Source organism: Acanthaster planci, linkage group LG03, assembly GCF_054643075.1.
Source record: "Acanthaster planci isolate LZ-2023a linkage group LG03, COTS_SCS, whole genome shotgun sequence".
Classification (NCBI taxonomy): domain Eukaryota; kingdom Metazoa; phylum Echinodermata; class Asteroidea; order Valvatida; family Acanthasteridae; genus Acanthaster; species Acanthaster planci.
The window spans coordinates 15,112,657-15,134,810 of record NC_141779.1 but is presented as its reverse complement, the minus strand read 5'-3'; the positions used below and the strand labels follow the sequence as shown (position 1 = coordinate 15,134,810).

At 41.1% G+C, this 22,154-nt stretch overlaps 1 protein-coding gene across 1 annotated transcript; it reads right to left on the bottom strand.

The window, feature by feature from the left end:
• Positions 1-922: 922 nt before the first annotated feature.
• On the bottom strand, positions 923-20,990 carry LOC110990634 (ADP-ribosylation factor GTPase-activating protein 2-like). Its single transcript, XM_022255719.2, has 13 exons — positions 20,849-20,990; positions 18,044-18,162; positions 17,535-17,604; positions 16,908-17,039; positions 13,588-13,795; positions 9,100-9,221; positions 8,203-8,348; positions 7,557-7,685; positions 6,889-7,026; positions 6,367-6,492; positions 5,712-5,832; positions 4,259-4,462; positions 923-3,547 (listed from the first exon to the last, which is right to left on the bottom strand). Exons 1-13 carry the CDS (start codon positions 20,915-20,917, stop codon positions 3,530-3,532), a joined length of 1,602 nt encoding a protein of 533 aa, XP_022111411.1. The 5' UTR covers positions 20,918-20,990; the 3' UTR covers positions 923-3,529.
• Between the last annotated feature and the right edge of the window lie 1,164 nt (positions 20,991-22,154).

Sequence of the window (22,154 nt, the reverse complement as noted above, 5' to 3'; positions counted from 1 at the left end):
AAGAACAAAGGCTATACTATTTCCGTCTGGAAAGCTTGGTTAAGAAATGCTAGCCTTGCTAGCTGGTAATTTGTCTTCTAAGTTAAACCTCCAGTTCTGCACAGCTTAGTTGTATTACTTCGCATAGCCTCAGGCATTCTGTATATTTTTCATGGATTAACAATGTACCTACCTATGCATCTTTGTACAGAACTACTTTCTGTAAAGATGCACCCTGCACAACACCCTGGATTTACATGTACCATTTGGTTTGTGTATTACATTCCGGGGGCTTGTTGGTTTGTTGATTTCAAGTAGAGCTAAATTGATGTTCAGGTCTATGCCTTGGCATTTTTTGCGCTATGCACTGAAAGTCTGGTATAACACAATTACAAGCCAAAATGTGGTGTGAGGTACATGTACTACTGACTTTCCCGTTAACGGCTGTCTGAAATTACACCCAGGTCAGCCAGGCATATCGCCACGTAGTGTTTCACTATGAATACAAATTGCAATAATTTAAGTCTTGGTTGTATCATAAGTTGTATTTAACCTGATGTATTTTTGTATATTTGATAGGAAGACGTATTGAATGTACATGTACTGGGAATTCACCATAAAGAGCAAGTTGTAAAGTTGAATTGTATTTCTGGTTGGATCTGTTCAATTTATTCTCATATAGGCAATATTGAACAGTCCTTTATTGCTGTTGCAACATGGAACTATTTAACATGGCATATTTTAATATGTCGCCTTGAGGTGATTAATTTGGCAATTAATCACCAATTACTGGTAATTAATGTCACACACATTTATTAAACAATTTGTTTTATGGTTTCCAGGTAACTCTTGTGGGGCAAACAGAAATGACAACAGGGATCATTACAATTTTGTTTACAGACCCCCCCAAAAAAACCCTGCAACTGAACACAATTTTGAAAGATATTTTGGACATAAGTATATTTATTGAAAATCCTTTTAATCCTTGAAAAGCCTTAAATTGTTAAGTTACATTAACTTTACTCTATATACCGGTACTTTAGGGGTTGGGTAAATTTGTCAACACTCTTCTCATAATTATACTGTCTTGGAAAAACTTGAGTTTGATATTTCATGAAGTCATTCTGTAATTCAGCAAGGAAACGATTACTGAATGAATCCAAAGTATGACAGCGAGATATTTTTAAGGTCTAAAAGTGAAATTAATAAAGCTACATTCAAACTGAAATTAATGAAAAGCAAAAATACACTTAACCTAGGACTTTCAAAACCTTTCCAAATTTAAGCTTACAAGTCCACGATCAATTTGAATGAGCAGATTAAACCAAGATTCTCGGGTCCTCAGATTTCAACCATTCCTTGATAAAACAAAAAAAAGGTCAGGTTGCATTCCAAGAGCCTTGCCTGTAATATTTAGACTTCAAAACTATTTAAAGAGTGGAATTACTTTTTTAAAATTTCGTACCCTGCTGTCTAGTCTGTCAGTCATGTCCCTAAATTTTCGGATATTGTCCAGTTTTCCTCTGGTTACAAATTGAATCCACAATGCATAACTTATGACCAACATACATCATGCTTATTTCCAAAAAAAAATAAGGAGAAATATAGCAACATTAAAGTTTTAAATTTAAAGAAAGAAAGTGAAACTACACATATAACCCTTTACCTTTAAAATGTAATCTTAAAGATCTCTCAAGTTGATGTACACTTTTTACACGATGAGAAAATTTTGGTTTGTCCCAGTAGTCCAAAAGGATGGCATTTCCCAAGGACTCAAGATGGTAAATCACTGACATTCTTCATGGGATTTCGTGAGAAATTTCCCTTTTCCAAAAGAACAAGTTCTGATGTATTTCCCAATGAAAAAAATGCTAAATTTTGTCACGACCCTTACCCAACTCCCTTCAAATCAATTAGCTGCGCAAAACATTAAACATTCACACAGAAAAAAAAAACCAAGTTCAAGCTCACTCCATCCCAGGCACTGGTGGCTTGGCTCTTGCATTTTCACCAAAATCAACAAAACTTTGGTGTCCATCTAATCACAGTGGAGTTGCTATAGCTACGGTTTAGTTTAATACCCAAAATGCAGACATACTGTATGTATTTCATCTGTTCCCACTCTTTCCAAGTTCTCCAAATCATCCCATATTTAGCGGTTAGTTTCAATCTTTAATTTACATTGGAGATAAAATGTATGCATTATTTTATAAAGCAATTGACTCATATTATAAAATATATCGGTGAAATACGAGACAAAAACAAGATCCCCTTCCATGTTGCGAACTGTTTTTCAAAACTATGGAATTAAAGAGTTTCATTTAAGGAATGGGTGCACACTTCCACAATAACTGTGAGTCTCTATCAGGAGTCACATATTAATATTTCATACTAGGCCCAAAATAAATCTTGAAAATGACTTTGAGAGAACCTTAAGTAATAAAATCAGAACTGCTAACCCAAAGACAACACCCCAGTACACGTCCAATCCCTTGGGAGTCTACGCTCCTCAGACTTGAGCATTAAGCAGTGGGCATGCATTATTAAATGACACTACAGTGCACAAAACCAAAAATAACATCTGTGTCATAATATACATTTCAAATAGCAGAACTCGCCTCATAATGAAGTGCAGTGAACCTTGCAGAAATTTGACACATCTGAAATAATGTGACCTTTTTCGCACCAGTACAGAAAATTTTCGTCAGATGCACGAAACAGAGAAGTGTGAGGTTAGTCCAAAAGAAACACCAGTCAGATATTCTCTGGCACGTCCAGAGCAAGTTTCCAAATCTACAGTCCTTCTCAAGCATTTCAAAGCACTTCCCTCTCGCCCATTTTTCTTTTCAACAGCACCCTAAACATTCTCAAAAGTTGCCGCCCTACGCACTTTGTCCTGGCAGGAGAAAGCACTGCAGGGGAAAGCAATTCTGAAAAAAATCTCCGAAACAATGGGGGAATCTGGCCTGTATACTGCCCTTAATGAGGCCATCTTAAAACCTTGACAGTCCAGATTAAGGGACTAAACCCAACCAAAATGATAACCTCGGCTCTTGCTGATGAAAATACAACTTCAACAGCTCAAAATTGATTTGCAATGATGTGAATTTGATGATATGTGTCATTTTTGAGTTCAGGCAGCGACCAAATGTGGATACTGCTTGACAAGACTTTACAGAAAAAGAACAGAACATTCCCAAAGCTAGGATACGCTTGAATTTTGAACATCTGGAGAATTGATCAGTTTTTTGTTAAGCATCAGTTTCGTCACGTAGTGATTAGGCATAGGCTTCTGCATCAGTAGCTGGCAGTAGCTGAATAGAAACAGCCAATGACATCAAGTACAAACAGCTTAACACGTATTCCTACAGGTGGTTCTCAAACAATCTTGATAAAAACATCTGACATCCTTAAAGACAACATGCCCTATTTGATGGCAATTACAAAGTGCCTGGTTTGTACCTGTTTATACTCTTGGAAATATGAATTGAAGGCATTTCTGTCTTACCAATAAATCAGCTCAAGACGGGAGAGGGCTCGTCTGACTAGGCTAGTAACCATATTTATCCTGCAAAGAGAAAACAGATGGAAAAAAAACTAATTAACAAGCACTGACGTGGATTGACAGGCGTTCCAAAAAGGGAAAACGCACTGTTCCTACAGGACTCCATGAGGATATTTAACAGAGATAAAGATACAACAGACTAAGTAATGCCTTGTCACAACACAAAGACACGCTAAAAGCTTTGGCAAATATGACAAATATGGAAATATTTGATTCAACATCAAACATCTTTGCAACTGAAGATTCAAAAGTTGACCCCATTTTTAAAGGGAAGTTGGTATCTTTCTTCATAAAACACTTCAATCATTCTCAACATGTTGCACATTGCAACTGCATTTGACACCAACCACTGTTTGTATTTGTCTTCTCATCTTCAACCACTCCTAGGTTCAGCTCCTACTGTGCATCTAACTGAATGATGGAATACTTGGCTGAATGAAGGGTCAAATATTCAAATACTGAATTATTCACTTACTCAGCCCTGGGACACACTAGATTTGTGTAGATTATGATGAAAACTTGGGCTGTGCGTACTCTGGCAAATGTGTGCACATGTGATGTGTCTCGAATACTGGAGTTAAGTAATCACTGTTCAGAATTTCCGAGTAGTCCACATTCGGAGTGGCGAAATTCTTCAAAAAACCTTTAGGAATCTGAAGTATTCCTGTACACTTTCTGAGCCACTAGTGTAGAGGGCGGACCCCAGCATTTTACCTGTATAGAGCTCATGAGGCCGTTGGCCATCCGAGATAGCCTGCCGGCAACCTGCGTCACACTGTCCTTCATGCCATCTTTGATGGCTGCCATATCGGTCCCAGAGGAGTACGAGCTCCTGGAAGATGATTGGTCCCCGTAGAAGTCAGAGCTGGATATGCTGCTCTTGCCGGCAAAGCGATCCAGGTTGGACTTGGTGGTAGCCTATCAGAAACCAGGCACAAGCATCCAAACTTTACAGAGTTATTGCTCACTTTGTACAATATGCTACACATCCAAGGACATTCTGTGTGATCTAAGGCTACACAGCAGAGTGCATGCGTCACGGTTAGGTCGTGCAATTGTTTTTGAACGGTCCATGCTGGGAATATTTTGCAGAGACAATTTTTGTGCAACTTCAAACTCCTATTCAATGCATGAAAACCATCCGACATCCCCTGCGGGCTAAGAGTATTTAACTTATTGAAACACTTCAAACTGTTCCTTTTTTTCTGGACAAGTGGTGACTAAATAACTGTTATGAGCACAGAAATGCATTTTTTAGACACAAATGCTACATTATTCTGCAATATGAGAAAAAAATTATGTCAGCAATGCATGATCATGGAGGAAAAATTCTGGGACAAGAATATATTGATCCGTACAATCCAATCAACACAATGGAACACAATGGTAAAGATCCACAGCACTGGAAATTCTCTGAACTTCTGAAATCAAACAACAGTGGTACTGTCTTGCCAGAGACAGACAGCTGCTCTTTTAACCACTTCCTGCCGGGGACTCCGGAATCGGAGACGTATGGTTTATATGCGTGGCCGGGGTCTTCGAACTCGGACAAAGGAAACAGGGCCCTGTAACAAAAGACCGTACTCCAAACAAAAGACCAAGCTGCTGGGCATTACCGGCATTTTTCACTCTCAAAAGTGGTGATAATCCAGTGTTATTTTGAAACCGTATACCAGGGTTTGGGGTATTTAGAGCAAGCGGATTACCACCGGGGACAAAAGCGCTCCACCACCGCAGCAATGAGCCACACAGCACCGCTGCATGCTAATCTGGCCCCTATTGAAAAGAGGTCAGCAGTGCAACTGAGCCAGGTTCGTGAACAAAAGAAAGTTACATAACACCGCACAATCTGGGCTCTTTTTACACGGCTGCAGGCCTGGCTGAAATACTCAAGCGTCAATGAAGGTCACCTGTCAACTTAGAGTAGTGCCTAAAGATTACTTGGTGCGGCTATAAACGTCCGTTAAATGAAATGATGAATTTTTGAAGAATTTTGAAAGCGGAAAAATTGATAATTATGCCGGCCCAGCATCCTCAACATTCAAAAATGCCCCGGCATGAAGTGGTTAAGTCCCTGCTGTAACAACTCAAACCAGTAAGGAGGCAAAAGCCTTATTGACCACTGAACTCAAATTATTCTGAGAACAACCCACTCTGGCATACTCACATCCATCTCTGAAGAGCCAAAGTAGGCATCGGAGGAGATAGACTTGGCATTGGCAAACCTCTTCTGGGCCTCCGTGGAGCTGGAGACGGCTTCGTATTGCTTCTTCTTGCCCGACGGCATACTGAAGGACAAAAGCCAAAGGGGTTACTCGTGACAAATCCTTGGAACTAATTGAAAACATACACAGCCTTAGCTCTGACAGATAACTTGTGGATGGCCCAATTATTGACCAAAAATGGTGACAGCAGTTTTGGTTTTGGAGTGGCGGGGTACAATTCTGTTAGCAACTAGATGCATCGGCTGACCATCAACATGTTGCATATTACCTCCTGTGAACATCGCACGAATGTTGATGCGAGCATTGTACATTTTGTGAACAATGCCTTAACAACCAACCATCTGGTTTTCCATCATTCTGAGGAAATGCTGTAGCCAGGATTCTCGGGTGGTGTGCAAATACTGCATCTGTACGTCACAGAGAAGGGGCCCAAATATTTCTGTTATTCTTCTTGTCTTAGTTTCAAATTTCCAGCGACGAACAAACTGGGTGGGGTGACAGTTGGTTACAAAGTGGGCGTGTCCCCTCTTCCCACCCCACCCCCCAATTCTATTCTGATTGAACAGCCTTCACCCGCGTGGATCAACATGTCCTTACCGGTCTGCCAGAGGCTTGATACTATCATAGCTGTCAGCATCTTTAGGCTTGTCCAGTATGTCCCAGTCATCTTTTTCAATATCATCGTCTCTGTCCTTACGACTGCTGAAAATGTCGTCTTTGTTTCTGTTTGAGAAAAATGTGGGGTTTTTTCTTAGACTGAGAAGCAACTCTACCAATGCTACATACCAAATAAAAATTCCCTCCTCTGTTTACACTGAGGCACAAGTACATTTTGAGGCAAAAGCTGTTGGCAACTAAGGGTGAACTTTCTCTAAACATTGACAGCTCATACAAAATGGTCAGCAGAGAAATCATCAATTTCTTCCTTTCAGTTTGCATGCTCTAGGAAGAGGGAACGAGACCCAGAGAAAAGAATACACTTTTCACCCTTGTAAAAATTGATTTAAAAAAAAAATGGATGGCCTTCAGCTGCCCCCCCCTCGTATGCCCGTTGCACCTTGCTCCCCGGTCAGCCGGGTTAAGGGTATTCGTGTGAACCCTACAGGTCTGCATTTTCACCTTGAGGAGTAGCTAGACGATCGGGTGTCCTCGTAATCGTCGAAGAAATCTCTGCTGGATGATCTCTGGGACTTGGCCGCCGACGGCTTCTCCTGCTTGATGGTTTGCATGTCACTCATGGCCGAGTGGGAAACAGCGCTGCGGGGGAGATAGTGAGCAAAGGTCTTGTCAAAACCTACACATCTTCTGATGATAATGGCCACTCACGATCATATAGCAGCAGGTGTCGGTCAATGAAGCTAGTAGTATTTGTTTCAGATTTTCATACATTTCCAAATCAACATTCTCAACTGAATGATTCTCGAAGACGGAGTACAGATCAATTTAAACACCCAGTGCCCAAAAGTTAGTTTATATACTATCATGCCAAGGGTGGATCCAGAACCAAATTTTAGGGAGTGCCAATCATTATCATGGGGGGGTGCCAATTTGGAAGTTTTTTAATACAACCTTTAAAAGCATGGAGCTGCATTTTTTAATTTTTCACGACTTTTTACCCACATCTGGAAGGAGAAATTGACCCAAAAAATGCTATTCTCTCGTTATTAATAAAAATATTAAGCTCTACTTTTGTGAGGGTGGGTTCCGGGCTGAATTGGGGCCACGGCCCGTTCCCCCCCTCGATCCGCCCTTGAAATAAGCCAATTTGAGCTGACTTTTCATCTCACCTGCGCCCCCCAAATCCCATCCCTAATCTCTCCATCTGCTCTGCTTTCTTGGGGTCTGCATTCTTCATCCTCTCTTCCTGCTTCTTGAGTTCAACGGTCATGTCCTGGTAGGCCAGCCGCATGGAGGCCCTGAGCAGAACAAGGAAACATTGTAATATCGATTGTCAAAGGGACAAGCCTGCTGAGCATAGTAAGACTGAACAGGTCAACTGTCCCCGAGGCCAAACAGTCTCCGGGTCCAAGACTGCCAGCCACCACAAGGATCCTTCAGTGGCACTGTGTAGTGGAAATAAATGTCTGATCCATCAAGCCCTTTCCTATGTGTTCTGACCAGCCCAAACAGTAATAAATATATCTGAGGTGCAGCCACTTCAGTCCAATATGCATGACACACATGCATATGTGTGGTTAGCACTGATATGTGTAATGTGGCAATGGAGAGAAAGAAGTGTCAACTGCTCAATTGAAGCAAGATTCCACAGATACACCTGTTGCCCTTTGTTGCATTCTGCAAGGGTATATAAAGTGAAAAACAGCACACTTCAAAGATTTCTGTATTACATAGCAAGCGACCGACTGACCGACCGACTGACCGACCGAAATCTGAAGGACAATGTTTCGCCATCCTCAGATGGAGACAACTCACATATTTGCCGCCTCCTCCTCCTTGGTCTTCTTTTGTCTGTTGGCCGTCTCCTGTTTCATCAGGTCAGCCTGGTGAGCTGCCGACTCGATGTCGGCAAAGTTGGTCGTCACCTTCTGGGCTCCCAGCTTGCCTTTCTTGGCTCCCAGCTGATGAGTGAATACAGAGAATGAATACAGTTTCACAAATGCATTGTACATCAGGCTAATATCCCGGCAAGTAACCCCATCGACAAGAATGGAAAAGTGGCTTGTGACTTCAAAGTGACGGCAAAGACACTGACAGTGTCGGCAACAGGCCCTCACATCACATTTTGGCTTCAATACTTTCTAACATCTGCTTTGTAAGCCACTACATACCTACTTATTTAAGTCAACCACATCTTTCATCAATAGCAGTTCAACCTACTCATCGACAGAGAAACCCGGTGTAATATCTTGACAGCCTGATGCATAATTTTCCTCTGATCTTTTTCTGTTATACAAAATGTGCTACAAACTGGCCAGAACAATTGGAAACTCTTCTACAGAAGGGATGTTGAAATGCAAAAAAACTGTAAATAACAAAGGGTTTCTTTGAGGTGTTCTGAAGGCCGACACTAAACAGAAGTGGAACAAAACATGGCAGACTTTTCAAGTACTTGGCCCAAGTTAACTTCTTCAAACACCACAAAAGCTTTTGGAAGATGGAATGCACTCCGCAACAAATCATGTTGAAAGATTTTGCTAAAAGCATCTCCTATACACATTAGCAAAAGTGAACGAGTATAAAAAACATGAAGGGTTTGCATGAAGGACCTGAGCTCAAGAATGAAACCTCAACAGAAATGATCTGCAAAATGTAAACAGAATTCTTCAGACCTGCCAGACACTCCATCAGAACAAAAGAATCTTCCCTTACCCCTTTCTTTGCACCCATCGGCTTACGTTGGCCAATAGTTGACTTCCTTGGTTCTGCCTTGGCCAATGACTGGGATGGAGAGGTGCCTAGTACATGGTCTACGCTTGGCTCTCTTGTGTCTCCTAGACATTGCGAGAGGGCATCAAAGAGGCTACAGGTGCATTCTTTATCAGGTGCATCAATATCAAAAATGGTGACAACAAATACTAGGGGACCAGTGTTCTAGCCAAGGTGGGCGGCGCTGGGTGGCACCCATCTAGTGCTGCACATTTCCACCCGGCTCTTGGGCTCTTGGCTGTGCCGCCCAGCACAAGTTTTCCAAAATATGAACTCAAATATTACTGAACATCATGCAGAGATGCCAACTTGTACGATTTAGGCATAATTTTTTACGGTTTAGTCCATTTGCAACTGTACGATCAAGACTAAGATTTTTACGATTTCCAACGTGAAGGTACAAAACAATTCAGTTGTGTATAAACTCTACGTAAGCTACCAGTAGCACAGAGCCGGCCTCGTAATGCGCATGTCAGAAATGTGTCGCTGGCATCCCGCACTATGTACATACAAACGGCATGAGCAGAGGTAGAAACCAGCGTGATTGAATTATCCATTTGCCCCGATTGACGCGCTATGATGAATAGGGGGCGAATAGGAATGATCCCAACAAGATTGTGTACGTCCATATGCATTGTACATGTACCGATATTGGACACACATGTGTCGAACATCAGGATCGTGCTGAAGTTGACCAAAGTGGAGGACTGTCAAGGATTTGATTCTTGGATATTTTGCGAGCAACTGGATTTGTTTTGCACCGTGGCAACAAGTGAGCAGAAGTTAAGGAACGAATACACCACAAACATGGGCCTTTATTGCAAAGTCTTGTTGTGGAGAAGCTTCTGTGTTTTGCAACGCATGTAACTGTGACATGATAAATATATCGCCCACACTGGATCTTACGACACTAAGAAGCACATTAGTTGGGCCAAGAAAAAAATAGCCTTGCTTCCGATTAAATAGGGTCGGTAGGTAAGGATTTTTTGACACAATTTTTTTGTACTGATTGAATGGGATGAAAGTTGCCAAGAATTGCCCCAAAAGTGATTAAAATAAAAACCTACCAGAATTAATTTGGAAATATAATCAACAATTAATTAAAATTCACACTTGCACAATGCTAGTCAGGTAAATACAAGTGTTTACATGTGAAAAGAAGTTGTTGACAAGTGTTTGTTTTGAGAGAAAAGACGACAAGATTTGTTGAAACTTTTTTTCCTTCTAATTTGCCAACGAAAATTCTTAGGGTTGAGCTGAAAAATTAGGGTCAGTCAGGAAACCAGAACTGAAAGTGCGATAGGATTACACTTTTTCATTTTGAAAATTTGGCATCTCTGATTAAACGTACCAATTTGATCATACTGTATTTCAAGCATCAAAAAGCATTGAGAACTGCGCTCACTACGATTCACAATCCAAAAATTTACCCGGCACTAAAATGGTCCTAGCTAGAACACTGTAGGGGACACACCCTGGTCACATAATATAGATTTTCTGTTGGGTAAAAACCTATTTCTTCCCTCAAAACAGTGTATGTGTGTCGCTCTCTCTGGTTTAGATGAAAACAGAATTACAATTTGCATGCTGTAAGACCAGGCAACGAACAACTGTTTGCTTGTTACCTGGTCTCTGCCATTCATCACTCCTTAAGCATTTTTATAAATGACAGTGCTACATTACTTATTTGTTACGTTTGGGAAAAAAAAGCTCGCTCACTCACTCACTCACTCACTCACTCACTCACTCACTCACTCACAAGATACTCCACATCCAGCAGAAAGCTTGAAAAAAAAATCTACATCATGTGACAACAGCTAAATGTACGGAAGCATTTAAGGGCCACTTGCAAATATTTTTTTCAGTTACTATCTCGCCACGGCGAGTGAAATTGTTGAATGTGTAACTCGCTGCGGCGAGTTATAAGATCTTGCCACGGCGTCGAATCGATATCCTGCCGCAGCGAATATTTAAACTATTATAGTTTCATAAGTCCTATTCAGCGCACAGTTTTCAAATGTATCTTTAGGGTGAAATGTGGTGAGGTTTGGTGTTTAGATTGCTAAATGGAACATAAGGGGATGTTACATTTCAACACAATGGAAAAAAACCGAAATCTTATTTTGTGGTGTGAATTTCCACATTCAGTTGAGGGGTAGACCGTTTTTAATTCCTTCCTCCATGTTCCAAATGCTAAACAGAAGCAAGCGCACTTGAAAGTTACATTTGAACTTTCATCAGTCAAAATTTATTAATATATAGCACTTAAAATGGAGATCAAAAACAATACTTTTACACACGCAACGCATGAAATACCTCACAGCTTTGGATGCTCAAAGCATTTTAGTACATTAATCCCCAAATATAGTATAAGTGCACACGTGCCATGTGCACCGGCGTGGGCCAGAAGTATCAACCATGTTCAGATGTTAAAATAAACTCCATTCAATAAACTATGTTATGTTTCGCCCTTCCCAGCACCTTGCACTGTATGGGTAGTTTGTGACCAGTGAACGTACGGAGGTGACGTCAAAGAGCCTGTGGATTTCAATCCAGTTGATAAAGAGTGTAGTTCCCTTTCACCTTTACTTCATTTTTCGTTTTGCTTTTTGCCTGTTGAAAACTCCCACATCACAGCAAATTTTAATGCTACAATGATCAGTGATGAAACTCAAAATTTCCCAAATATCATGAAATCCTAAAACACCTACGGCGTGGGGTCTAGGGCCCGTTTGGCCCCGGGAAATTTTGGGTTCTAGATGCTCTGTGGTGCAATCTGAGGCCTTTTCTGGCACATTTTCCTAGAATAGTAGGTGTATTGTTCCTTACCTCGCGTATTTTGCTATGTTTCTTTGACTTGGCGTGGTTTTTCAAGTCCTTCTTACCGGAAGAGCTGTACTTTAGTCTGTCATTGCACCATGAACAAATTGCATATCCTGGCTGGTCTATTTTCCGGACGTAATCCAATAAAATATCTCTTTTGCAATCCTTCCCCTCCAACCATTTCCAACTAAAGACATTTCTGATACGGTATTTTTGTCAACGTCCGTTATATTGTGTGACCGATCTACCACTTTGTACGTGTTGCAGATTACTTCGCTTGACAGTTTGACATGACACGCGGCTCAAAACAGAACATATCAGACGAGTAGCAATGCGCATGAGAGATCCAGCTTCTAGTCTTCGTTCAAGGCATTATTCTACCCAAAATGGAAGAGGGCCTTTTTTATATGCGCGCGTTCAGTCGTGTCTACCTGTGATGTCTGTAGATGGAGCTGTTCTATAGACTACTCACGTCAGCTCGTTCTACTCGCAATTTTTACATGACACGGAACAAGATTTAGGCTAGCTATAAACATGTATTTTCATGGAACGGAAAATCAATGAAAATCCGGGAAACACATTTCTGCCGTGCCGATATCTGGTTTTCTGGATAAATCCGGGTAAATTTTTTAACTGACTGATATCAACACTGAGGTTTGGTCCAAAATGGCAACACACATTAGCTAAACATCTGCATGGGTGTCGCCGGAATTTGGGGGAGGCAAGGGAGAGGGGGCAAATAAGAAAAAGTTAAAACAATAACTGTGGCAGGAGGGATGATTTTCTTTTTTTTCTCAAGCAAATAATTATGTTCTATTTCACTTCTAATTTTCATTTCTTTGGCTGTTTTCTTTTTTTCAGCAACTCCCCGCAGCGAGCACTCAATGATTTAACTCCCTGCACTGAGATAGTGACTCACCGCGGCGAGAAAGTAACTCAAACAAAATTTTTTGCAAGTGGCCCTTATATGCTTCTGTTGGAATGAGCTGAAACTTTGACAAAACATATCACTAAAAAGTAAGACGTATTGTTTGTAAATTTTTTCAAATTCAATCACTTTGGTGACAGCTCTCAGGACACTATCTCACAAGATATTAGGGCCATGATGGCTTGATACATGTACAAGACCTCATAATACAAAGACAAGATCAATCTACCTTGACCCCGACTCTTCAGCCTACTTTGGCTAGAAACCCTGCCAGACATATCAGTTTGTATCATTTGTCAAACTGTCTTGCCTGCCCAGGGTAACACGATCTAACAGATCAACTCTCACCATGGCCAAACAGCCTGGGGGTCTGTGGTTGCCAGTCACCACAAGATCCAACAGTGGCATTGTTCAACGGGACGGGCTCCCATTGTCTCAACAATTGCTGTTGATTGCCAAGTGCATCAAAGTGCATCAGACCTTTTCACCTGCTGCACTGTGCTGCGTCTGACAGGGTTAGGGTTAATCCTAAAACTGGCTGTACTTTCTACCAAGTTCCACTGAGAGCTAATCCTCCATACTCAAAAAGCCACGCCAAACATATTACACTATTACATCATGCCACTGCAAACAGCACACTGACACAAAAACCAAGAAAACGCAAGTACATATGCGATTACCTTCACTCGGTGCATTCTGTCCATTCTTGATGGGCACAGGTTGAACTTTAACCTCTTCCTCCGGAGGGGAGGAGCTCAGGTTCATGGCTTGTTGCTGGGGGAGGTTCGACGATGGCATCAAGTCCTTGTGATCCCCTGAGTGTTCTTTGAAGAAATCTACCTCTTTCTGCTCTGGTGAGCTCACGTGTAGATCACCGATGTGGAGAGTCTGCAAAGTAGGAATAAATGACTTATTTTCACACAATGACATTTTGAAAAACTTAACGCAAACTGTCCACCACCTGCAGTGACCTCAAATAAGTTAACTGTGCACAAACTGTTTCAGTCCAGTCCTAGCTTTCTCAGGAGTGCACTTGGCTGCAATTGAAAAGCCAACACATTGAACAACGAGTCATATATATTATCTACCAAGACACAGCCCTCTCTGTCCAATCTTAATGTCAGCACTGTGTGTTTAATAAGGATGTTACAGGAGTGAACTCTAAGACCTATCTATGGAGATAAACAGCAACAATTAGGAAAATACACACAGAAATACACAAACACATACATGTACAGGGACATTATAACTAATGAAGCTGACATGAGGACAAAAACACAACTCTTGACCCTAACTCCACCAACAAATCCTACCAATCAATAAGGAAATATTCTAATCCCTTCCAGACCCCGCAATCCAGCCATCACTAATTTGAAAACTTGGGGCCTGATGTCTCTGTCTGAATTTTACAGTACAGACAATGTGACGCTGGTTTACTGTTTACAAATTTAAGTTGACAACTCTGGGGGGACTTTTGCTAGGAATCAGCCTGAATCCTTCAAATCCTTCAGGGTGCACCCTTGCAAAAAGGCCCAAAATATGTCCGCCGAGCTCATTAATAAAAGATATACACTCAAAATATTCTATATTAGAGAGTCCTGAGAGCCATGAAATTGAGGAATTGGAAAATATGGCACTGAACATCTGGCCCGGACTTTGGGCTTCAAATTCTGAGCAATTTGGATCCAGTCGGGTCCGAAAGTGGCACTATTTCGCCGTTTTGCAGAGGGATGGTTTTTCAAAATGGCTACTGTTCTGGGCAAGGACATTTTCTTCATTTTAGGGGTGGTCTGCTTCTGGTGAAAATTTCTCAAAAATTCATTCGTCAACCCCCCGAAAATTGAAAGGAAAATGAAAGGGGACATGTCGATCATCGTGTTTCTGTGCAGCCTGGACACCTGTGAGAGTTGTAATTTTAAAATAATTGTGAAGTATGGGGATTTATCATTGATGTCTATGGGAATTAATTTGCAGTGGTGCACCCTTCACTGTGCAGGCAAATTATTCATACAGTACAGGTCAGAATTTTAGCCGACATGCTAACACGATCAGTGAACCTGACACGCTGTTCCATGCACACTTTGCGATATTTACCGTGCATTGCTGGCCCAATGCACGATAAGCCTGACCCTGGACCTCCTTATCTCGGCAGGGCTTGTGACCGCAGACCACAAAGGTGACCGACAACATGCAGTGTACCACTGCACACGCAGAGCCGTCGCTCCAGCTTCGTGTATGTACATGTACAAACTATGTACTGTACACTGCATGGCAGTGCACTGAATAAGTGAAATCACGTACGTGTAGTGCCTGGCTGGCAAGATGACCTTCTTGAAGTATCGAAATATGTATCACTATCACAGCTGTTTTCTTTTGGTTTTGGATCGCGAAAGTTGTTCACTCGGATTACATCTGGAATAATGTCAAATTTCAGTGAAACTGGCCAGTAGTCCACCATGTGTGTTTAGATACTACAAAACTTTTTCCCAAATGTAAGCTTTGACTTTTAAACTCACGGGATCGACTGAAATGCAGTGACGACGCTTTTCTGGCTGGTTTTAATGCTCGATTGGTTTTTTCACAAATAAACAGTAACCACGAAAGAAAATCCATTCCTCAGTCAGAATTATTATCGGTATAACAAGCTGATTTTACAATGAAGTATTTCTTATTTTATGGAAATTTCATTCATGTATCAGAATTTCAGTAAATTAAAAAAAAACAACCGAACCGTAAATTTCACTTGACTATTTCATTTGCTGCCATGCCACATGTGCCGCGACCGTTGACCATGCCGCGACCACGCCAAGACCACACACTCAAGAAACTACAACCACCCCAGCAATTTCATCCCAACCACTAATCATAAATCGAAACAAGTATTGCATATTCATTTTGATACAGTGCCAACAAATGCAAAACAACAGCCCTTACACGTCACACTACATGCATATTTATGGGCGCTACTTTGTCCGTTGTGTGCATTTGGTGCATGTACGTCGCTAGCCTAGTGCTAGTCCTAATATTGTCACAATCAGAGCAATTTTTTTAAGTAGGTTTTCCAGCTCAAAGGTCGAAAACTGATGGGAAAAATTCCCAACTCACATTGAATTTATATTCACGGGATTTTGAACACACTGAGCTTGAGTGTGTATGCCACCGTGGGGGGCCGTCTTGACTAAAGTTTGGCTAGCAGACCGGCGAGGTCAAACCCCATTTATATTTTGTGGATTTCTTACAAAACAGTTTTCTCTAATTCAGGAAATGTTTTGTCATAAAAACTGCTAGTTATAATCGTCTTGGTTGGAAAAATGGATTTCACGCTCGAATATTTTTTGTGCCTGATTCAGAAGTTTTGGGAGCATTTCAGACATGGACCACAAGTGTTGTCTGCATGGCACTCTCATCAATCCTGTATGGCCAACCAAAACGCTTTTTCTTCGAAAATGATTTTGTGATGTCTGCTACATACAAGGTAAACTACTGACAACATTTCCCTGGCATTTGAAAATAACTTGAGCTGCAGTCAAACTGAATAATTTTCATTGTGGGAAACTAGGAAAATGACTGCTCCGGTCAACAAAGCCCTGGCTGTTCTGGGGTCTGCGTGTAGAGTGTGCATGTTTATACTCCGCAGATCGGATTGGGGTGGCGGCATTCTCTGTTATGCAGGGTTCAGCGTGTTTCGTGTTTGCGGTTAACTCCTTTTGTGTCTGTTTGACTCAATATATGCTGACACGCTAAGCGTGTTTGCGTGTCGGCTAAAATTCTGACCTGTACCGAATCTCAACTTTCAAGGAGTATCAAGCAACTGTATACAGTAATAGTGGCTGGGCGCTACCCTCCTCGATCCTATCACATCTTTCCAAACCTTTAGATGGATTTCGAAGGATTTGGCTGAGCTGATTACAGAATAAACCAAACATTAGAAATGTTACAGCTGACAATCACCAGTTGGATCATGGCTGTTTAATCTGATATTACAGGCGGCCAGGTTTACCTCTGTGCCGTACTTCCTCATGGCAGCAGCGGCCAACGACTTGATCTTCTCCCTGTAAAGCTGGGCTGCTCTGCTGTTGTACTTCTTGTTGGCATCTGTGGTTGAGGTGCCATGCTGCCTGAAAAACACCGTCTGAAATAGGGCACAGAAATGAGCCGAGTCTAGCAGGACTTTGAAGATTGCAATGACGCCAGCATACTTTTCTCCTTTCAATACACACATTATTGTACCGTTTTATGGAAACGTTTATTTTAATGAGAAAAGGACCCTTTTCTGTCGAAAGAAACAGCTGGCAAATGCCTGGGCTATTTAAATCCCCAATATGGCATTTATAGAGTTCAATAACTGATAGAATTATACCGAGCGCTATCTACTCTGTACAAAAAAGGAAATGTCACTCTGGAGCTTTTGTATATTATCTCCTGCTTTTGGAAATACAAGAGAAAAAAGATACAAGCTCAATTGATTTTCAAACCATTTAAATTGACGTGCCATTCCTCCCATTCACATCAGCAAAAATGTCAAAAGGTACCTGACAAAATAGTAATTTCCAGATCAATGTCAAACGGCACTTCATGTTAAACAGTTCCATAGTTTGCTAGTGTCTTTTGATTCCTAGCTACTTACTGCATTTGCGTTGCCACCGACTTGCATTGCTCGTATCTGGGGCCATGTCCAGGCATCTAACTGAGTGGATCTACATGTACAGTCAACCCAAAAAATGGACACTGGTATGTCAGCCACTTCATGAACAATCCTAAATCTTAAGATTGAAAAAAAATGCTTACTCTAACAAGTCACTTTTTATGGTCTAATGTAACTTTTAAGGTATTTACTATTTTAGGTTGAAGTCTTAGAAAAACTGACAAAAATTATGAAATTTTAGTCATAAATGATTACTCACAGTTTAATTTGATGTGTGGCATTCTTGAACAGAAAAACAAATTGGGGAAATGAAATTTTTAAAAAGCAACCACGTATCAAAGTGAAGGGTAACCAAAGTTATGAGGTTATACATAACCTTTCAAGAACCAGAACTTTAACTGTCCTTGTGCCTGCATGTACACCATTTATGGCAGTGACACATAAAATCCAATCTTGCTTTACAGGGTAAGAACCCATTTCAAGGTCTGTACCGTATGAAGCTGAGATGGACACCGAGCGAGCGGTGAACGGCTGAGCAGTCAATGCATAGAAAGACACCGTAGGTCACGCTGGCCCAGGTGGAATTCTTGCTGTTGCAGTCAAAGCAGCACTGTAAGAAAATACCAGAAGTAGTGGTGTTCATTTATCAGTAGTTAAGGAACTGGGTAACCAATTACCATAACAGGCAGGTACCCGTGTTCATCACTCAAATTAGAACCAAACCCCCAAAGTAACATTTTTTCAACCACTTCCCTATGTATGTTACAGCTGAGCAGTGCAACGTTTTTGAGGGGTAAATTCTGAGGATTTGATTCGGAGTACGACAATGTACAAGCAACTTGGAGTGAAATCGATTAATTAATGGAAGGGAAAGCCTGTGAAGGGTACACAGATTCTACTAATCACTCGACCAAGTCCAAATGTTAAAACAGGCAATTTGTACAGCCCAAATTCAAAGGTAGGTATGTTGCAATGCATGGGATTCACGGCCGCCACTTTCTTCCGCATGCGTTTCTGGCTGATTGTAGTAAAATGTAGATTATGTTCTTCCCAAAACTTAAAGACCTTAAGCATTAACATGGGCACATGATGGGAAATGTCACTATAAACATGGCATGCATTGGCCGAACATGATAATAAGTTGAATGTGAATGTGATGAATGCAATCATGATTACAAAATAAATATTCATCATATTCACTACATGTATGTACACACAATTAGGGGGAGTCCAGGACTTTTCAGGTGGTTTTTTTTTGGACACAAGTTTTATTTTCATCAATGTATTTGAACCACATGGAGTCTTGTTCCTCATCGGTTCCACTTCCAGATATGGACAAAGAGCTTTAGTTAAGTCACAGAGAAAGTGTAAAGTAAACAATATCTTTTATTATGGAGAACTTTATCAATAATAAACACAAGATACATGTATACAGTAACAGGACAGTTGACTTGGGCTTGAAATTTTTAGTGATGTGTGAAAGATCACTGAAGCATAGTGTTCAATAAATAGCTACAAAAATAAGAGACCAATTCTGTCAGGTGTCATTTGGAGTCTGGTCGTGTGTTTGACAAGGTCTTTTGATAACATTTGATTGAAACAACATATGTGGTTTATGCACTTGTTATTTGCATCTTGCCCCCCGTGCACCATCCATCAATCTGATGCACATGCATACACCATATGTGCACAGTTGCGCAACAGCACTCGAATACAAAAGGGCTGTTCGGCACCAGTGTGACATCGATTTTTGACAAAAAAACAACTTCCATTTTCTTCCTGAAATTCTAAACTTCCAAATAAACACCATATGTTTCATCAACTCCTTATAATGTTTTGGGGGATTTTCAACAGAAAAATGCAAATTTCTGTTACCCTTTTATAGTCTTCACAAACCAAAACAAGGCTTGACATAGACCCGTAAACAAAATCCGGACGAAAACTCCTCCGTCGTATACTGGGCCCTGTCCCCATTCATAGGGATTTCTTTCGAAAAAGATATCCGGGATATCTGGGGGCATAACTAAACATCCCCTTGATTTTATGAGCTGAAATTGCACCGGTATATTCACTACTTACGGTATAAACTATCCGCAAGGTTGTTAATTGTAGAAAACGCGCCTTTTCTTCATTTGAGGGAAAAAATTTGCCTTTTTTTGCCGTTTTCCCACTCCAGACGAAGTTTGTCCCACTTGCACAAAAGCGACGGCTGTTTTGTCACTTTCGTGTTACAGAGAGCGAGTCGCACTACCAATGATTTGCCAAAAACAGTGTGTGACTGGACATATTAGCTACGACACAAAACAGCCGTAATTTTCCATGAGTACTTAGATCGACAGGTACTCTTGCAGATCTGAATGAGATCCGTAGGTGCTGAAGTCTGGGTGCAAACTAGACAGGCTCTCAAACAGGGGACTATTACTTAAACATACAAAGGAGTCTGTGTAATGTACAAGTCAGGCGAAAATTTGTACCGAGTGGGAAAACGGCAAAAAAAGGCAACATTTTTTCCTCCAAACGCAGAAAAAGCAAGTTTTCTACTTTAGCTTTAAATTAGCAACCTAGCGGATAGTTTAACTCGTAAGTAGTGAACATACCGGTGCAATTTCAGCTCATAAAATTAAGCGGATGTTTAGGTATGCCCCCGGATGTTCCGGATAAAGTTTTCCAAAGAAATCCCTATTATTTGGGGCACGGCCCAGTATATAATGGAGGAGTATTCGTTGGGCCCTGTTTACGGGTCTAGGCTTGACGGTGCTTTAGTCAAATGCCTCGAGTCATACATCAAATGTATTTTAAGCTCTACAAGATGATTACATCATCGTTCCAAATCCGGTTGAGTCTCACGAGATATTAGGCTTAGACGAGACTATGTCACACGACATAAACAAAGATGGCCGCACACAGTTGTTGCCACAGTGTAAGTGCAGTGGCCCAGATCTTACATTATTTTCATCATACTTTAAACCCCAGACTCGACACAAACAGACATATCACAAATTTCGGTTCTTCTACAATACAAGTGCTTTTCCAAATATAGAATATGATGCACAAAAAGGGCAGAAATCATTGATTGAAAATGCTTCCAGATATAAAATTTAGAGGTGCCGTTTCGCTGGACTCCCAACATAAAAGGCTACAACTGAACGCGGACTGAGCAATATGTTCAAAGAGTAGGCCTGCAATGACTGCTCAATTTCTTTTCCCTTTTGTGTTCAGTTTTGAAATACCTCCAAAAATCACAGACAGAACTTACAAGACACAAAAAACTAAACTGAATACACTCATAAAATTACCTTATTGGTTGGGATTGAATGAAGGCGTTTGAAAACAGCATGGCAATCGTTCTTACTAACTTCAGCCATCTTGTTGCAATGCTGACATATGACTCTTCTTGCAGCTTGCTGACGTACGCAGGCTGTTGCGCTTTAAACAGCATTGTTGGGCGATCTACGAAATAGTAATAGCTGCTGTTTTGTGCTCGACACCAACCTCGTAGCCAATATCCACGTAAAAAATAGCAGCATAATATACAGCGCCACCAACCGTTGAACTTTTTTTCTTTTCAAACAAGGCGGGTCTTTTTTTCTATATATGAGCTAGTGGAACCATCATCTTACAAAACAATAAATAAAGTCCTAAAGGCCTAAAATATGTCTGATTTTGTGGGTGGTGTTTTCCCTAGATTTTCAAGTTATAATTTATTTAATATTTATTTAACTTCTGAAGAGGCGATTGATTAAAAGTTACCTTTGCGGGGTCATTGCTTGGCCGGCCTGGCTATTACTTATATTAGTATCAGCGTTCGTTCTCCTGAGCAAGGTCTTAAAGTGTAGCTGCAATGAATTTTTTCTGCACACAATTTTTCTGCATCTTTGTACTCTTCTCCGTTGTAAGAGAACCCTTTACACTCCTATTTAGTTACGTGCACTGAAAAGTGCATTTTTTAAACAATTAAAATTGTCCATGGAACTGAAGGCGCTGTTGCAGTGGCATCATCTGGGGAAGGCATGATTCAGTGCATATGTGTTTCTGTTCAAATTGTGAACCCAGAATTTACTTCAAAAATCAACTCTCACGAGTATTTCCGTGCGTTTCTGTACAACCCTGACGATGAGGTGGTGTGTGATCCCGCTCCGAGAACAGTGTTCTTGAGATGTGTTCCCGACATTCGAGCGCGAAAACAAGGAACCCGCGCCAAGAACAAGCCACCCGAACTCGACCCATAATTAACTGCAGTGCCCCCACGCGCATGAACAAAAGAGATGCTCATTGAATGCTTCCTCGTCAGCGAATGGGATCGCACTGCTAACCAAAATCACGCGCTCGTCAAGCTTTAGTAGGATAGGAATGCGCACCTGAGTGACTAGGACACAGCCGCAGCCAGTTACAGCGCCCTCAGTGACAAAAGATTCGATCTAATACCTTCCGAAATTTCTTTTTTAAGATGCGACTACATGAGCAATTTAAAACGCATGAAATCTGTCGACCCGTTCCAAACGCGCATTGGGTCGACAGATTTCGCGCATTGTGGTTGGCCAACGCGTTGCAAACTCATGGAGGCGCACTCTTGTGGTATCAATCTATCCTTTTTCCTGCTAA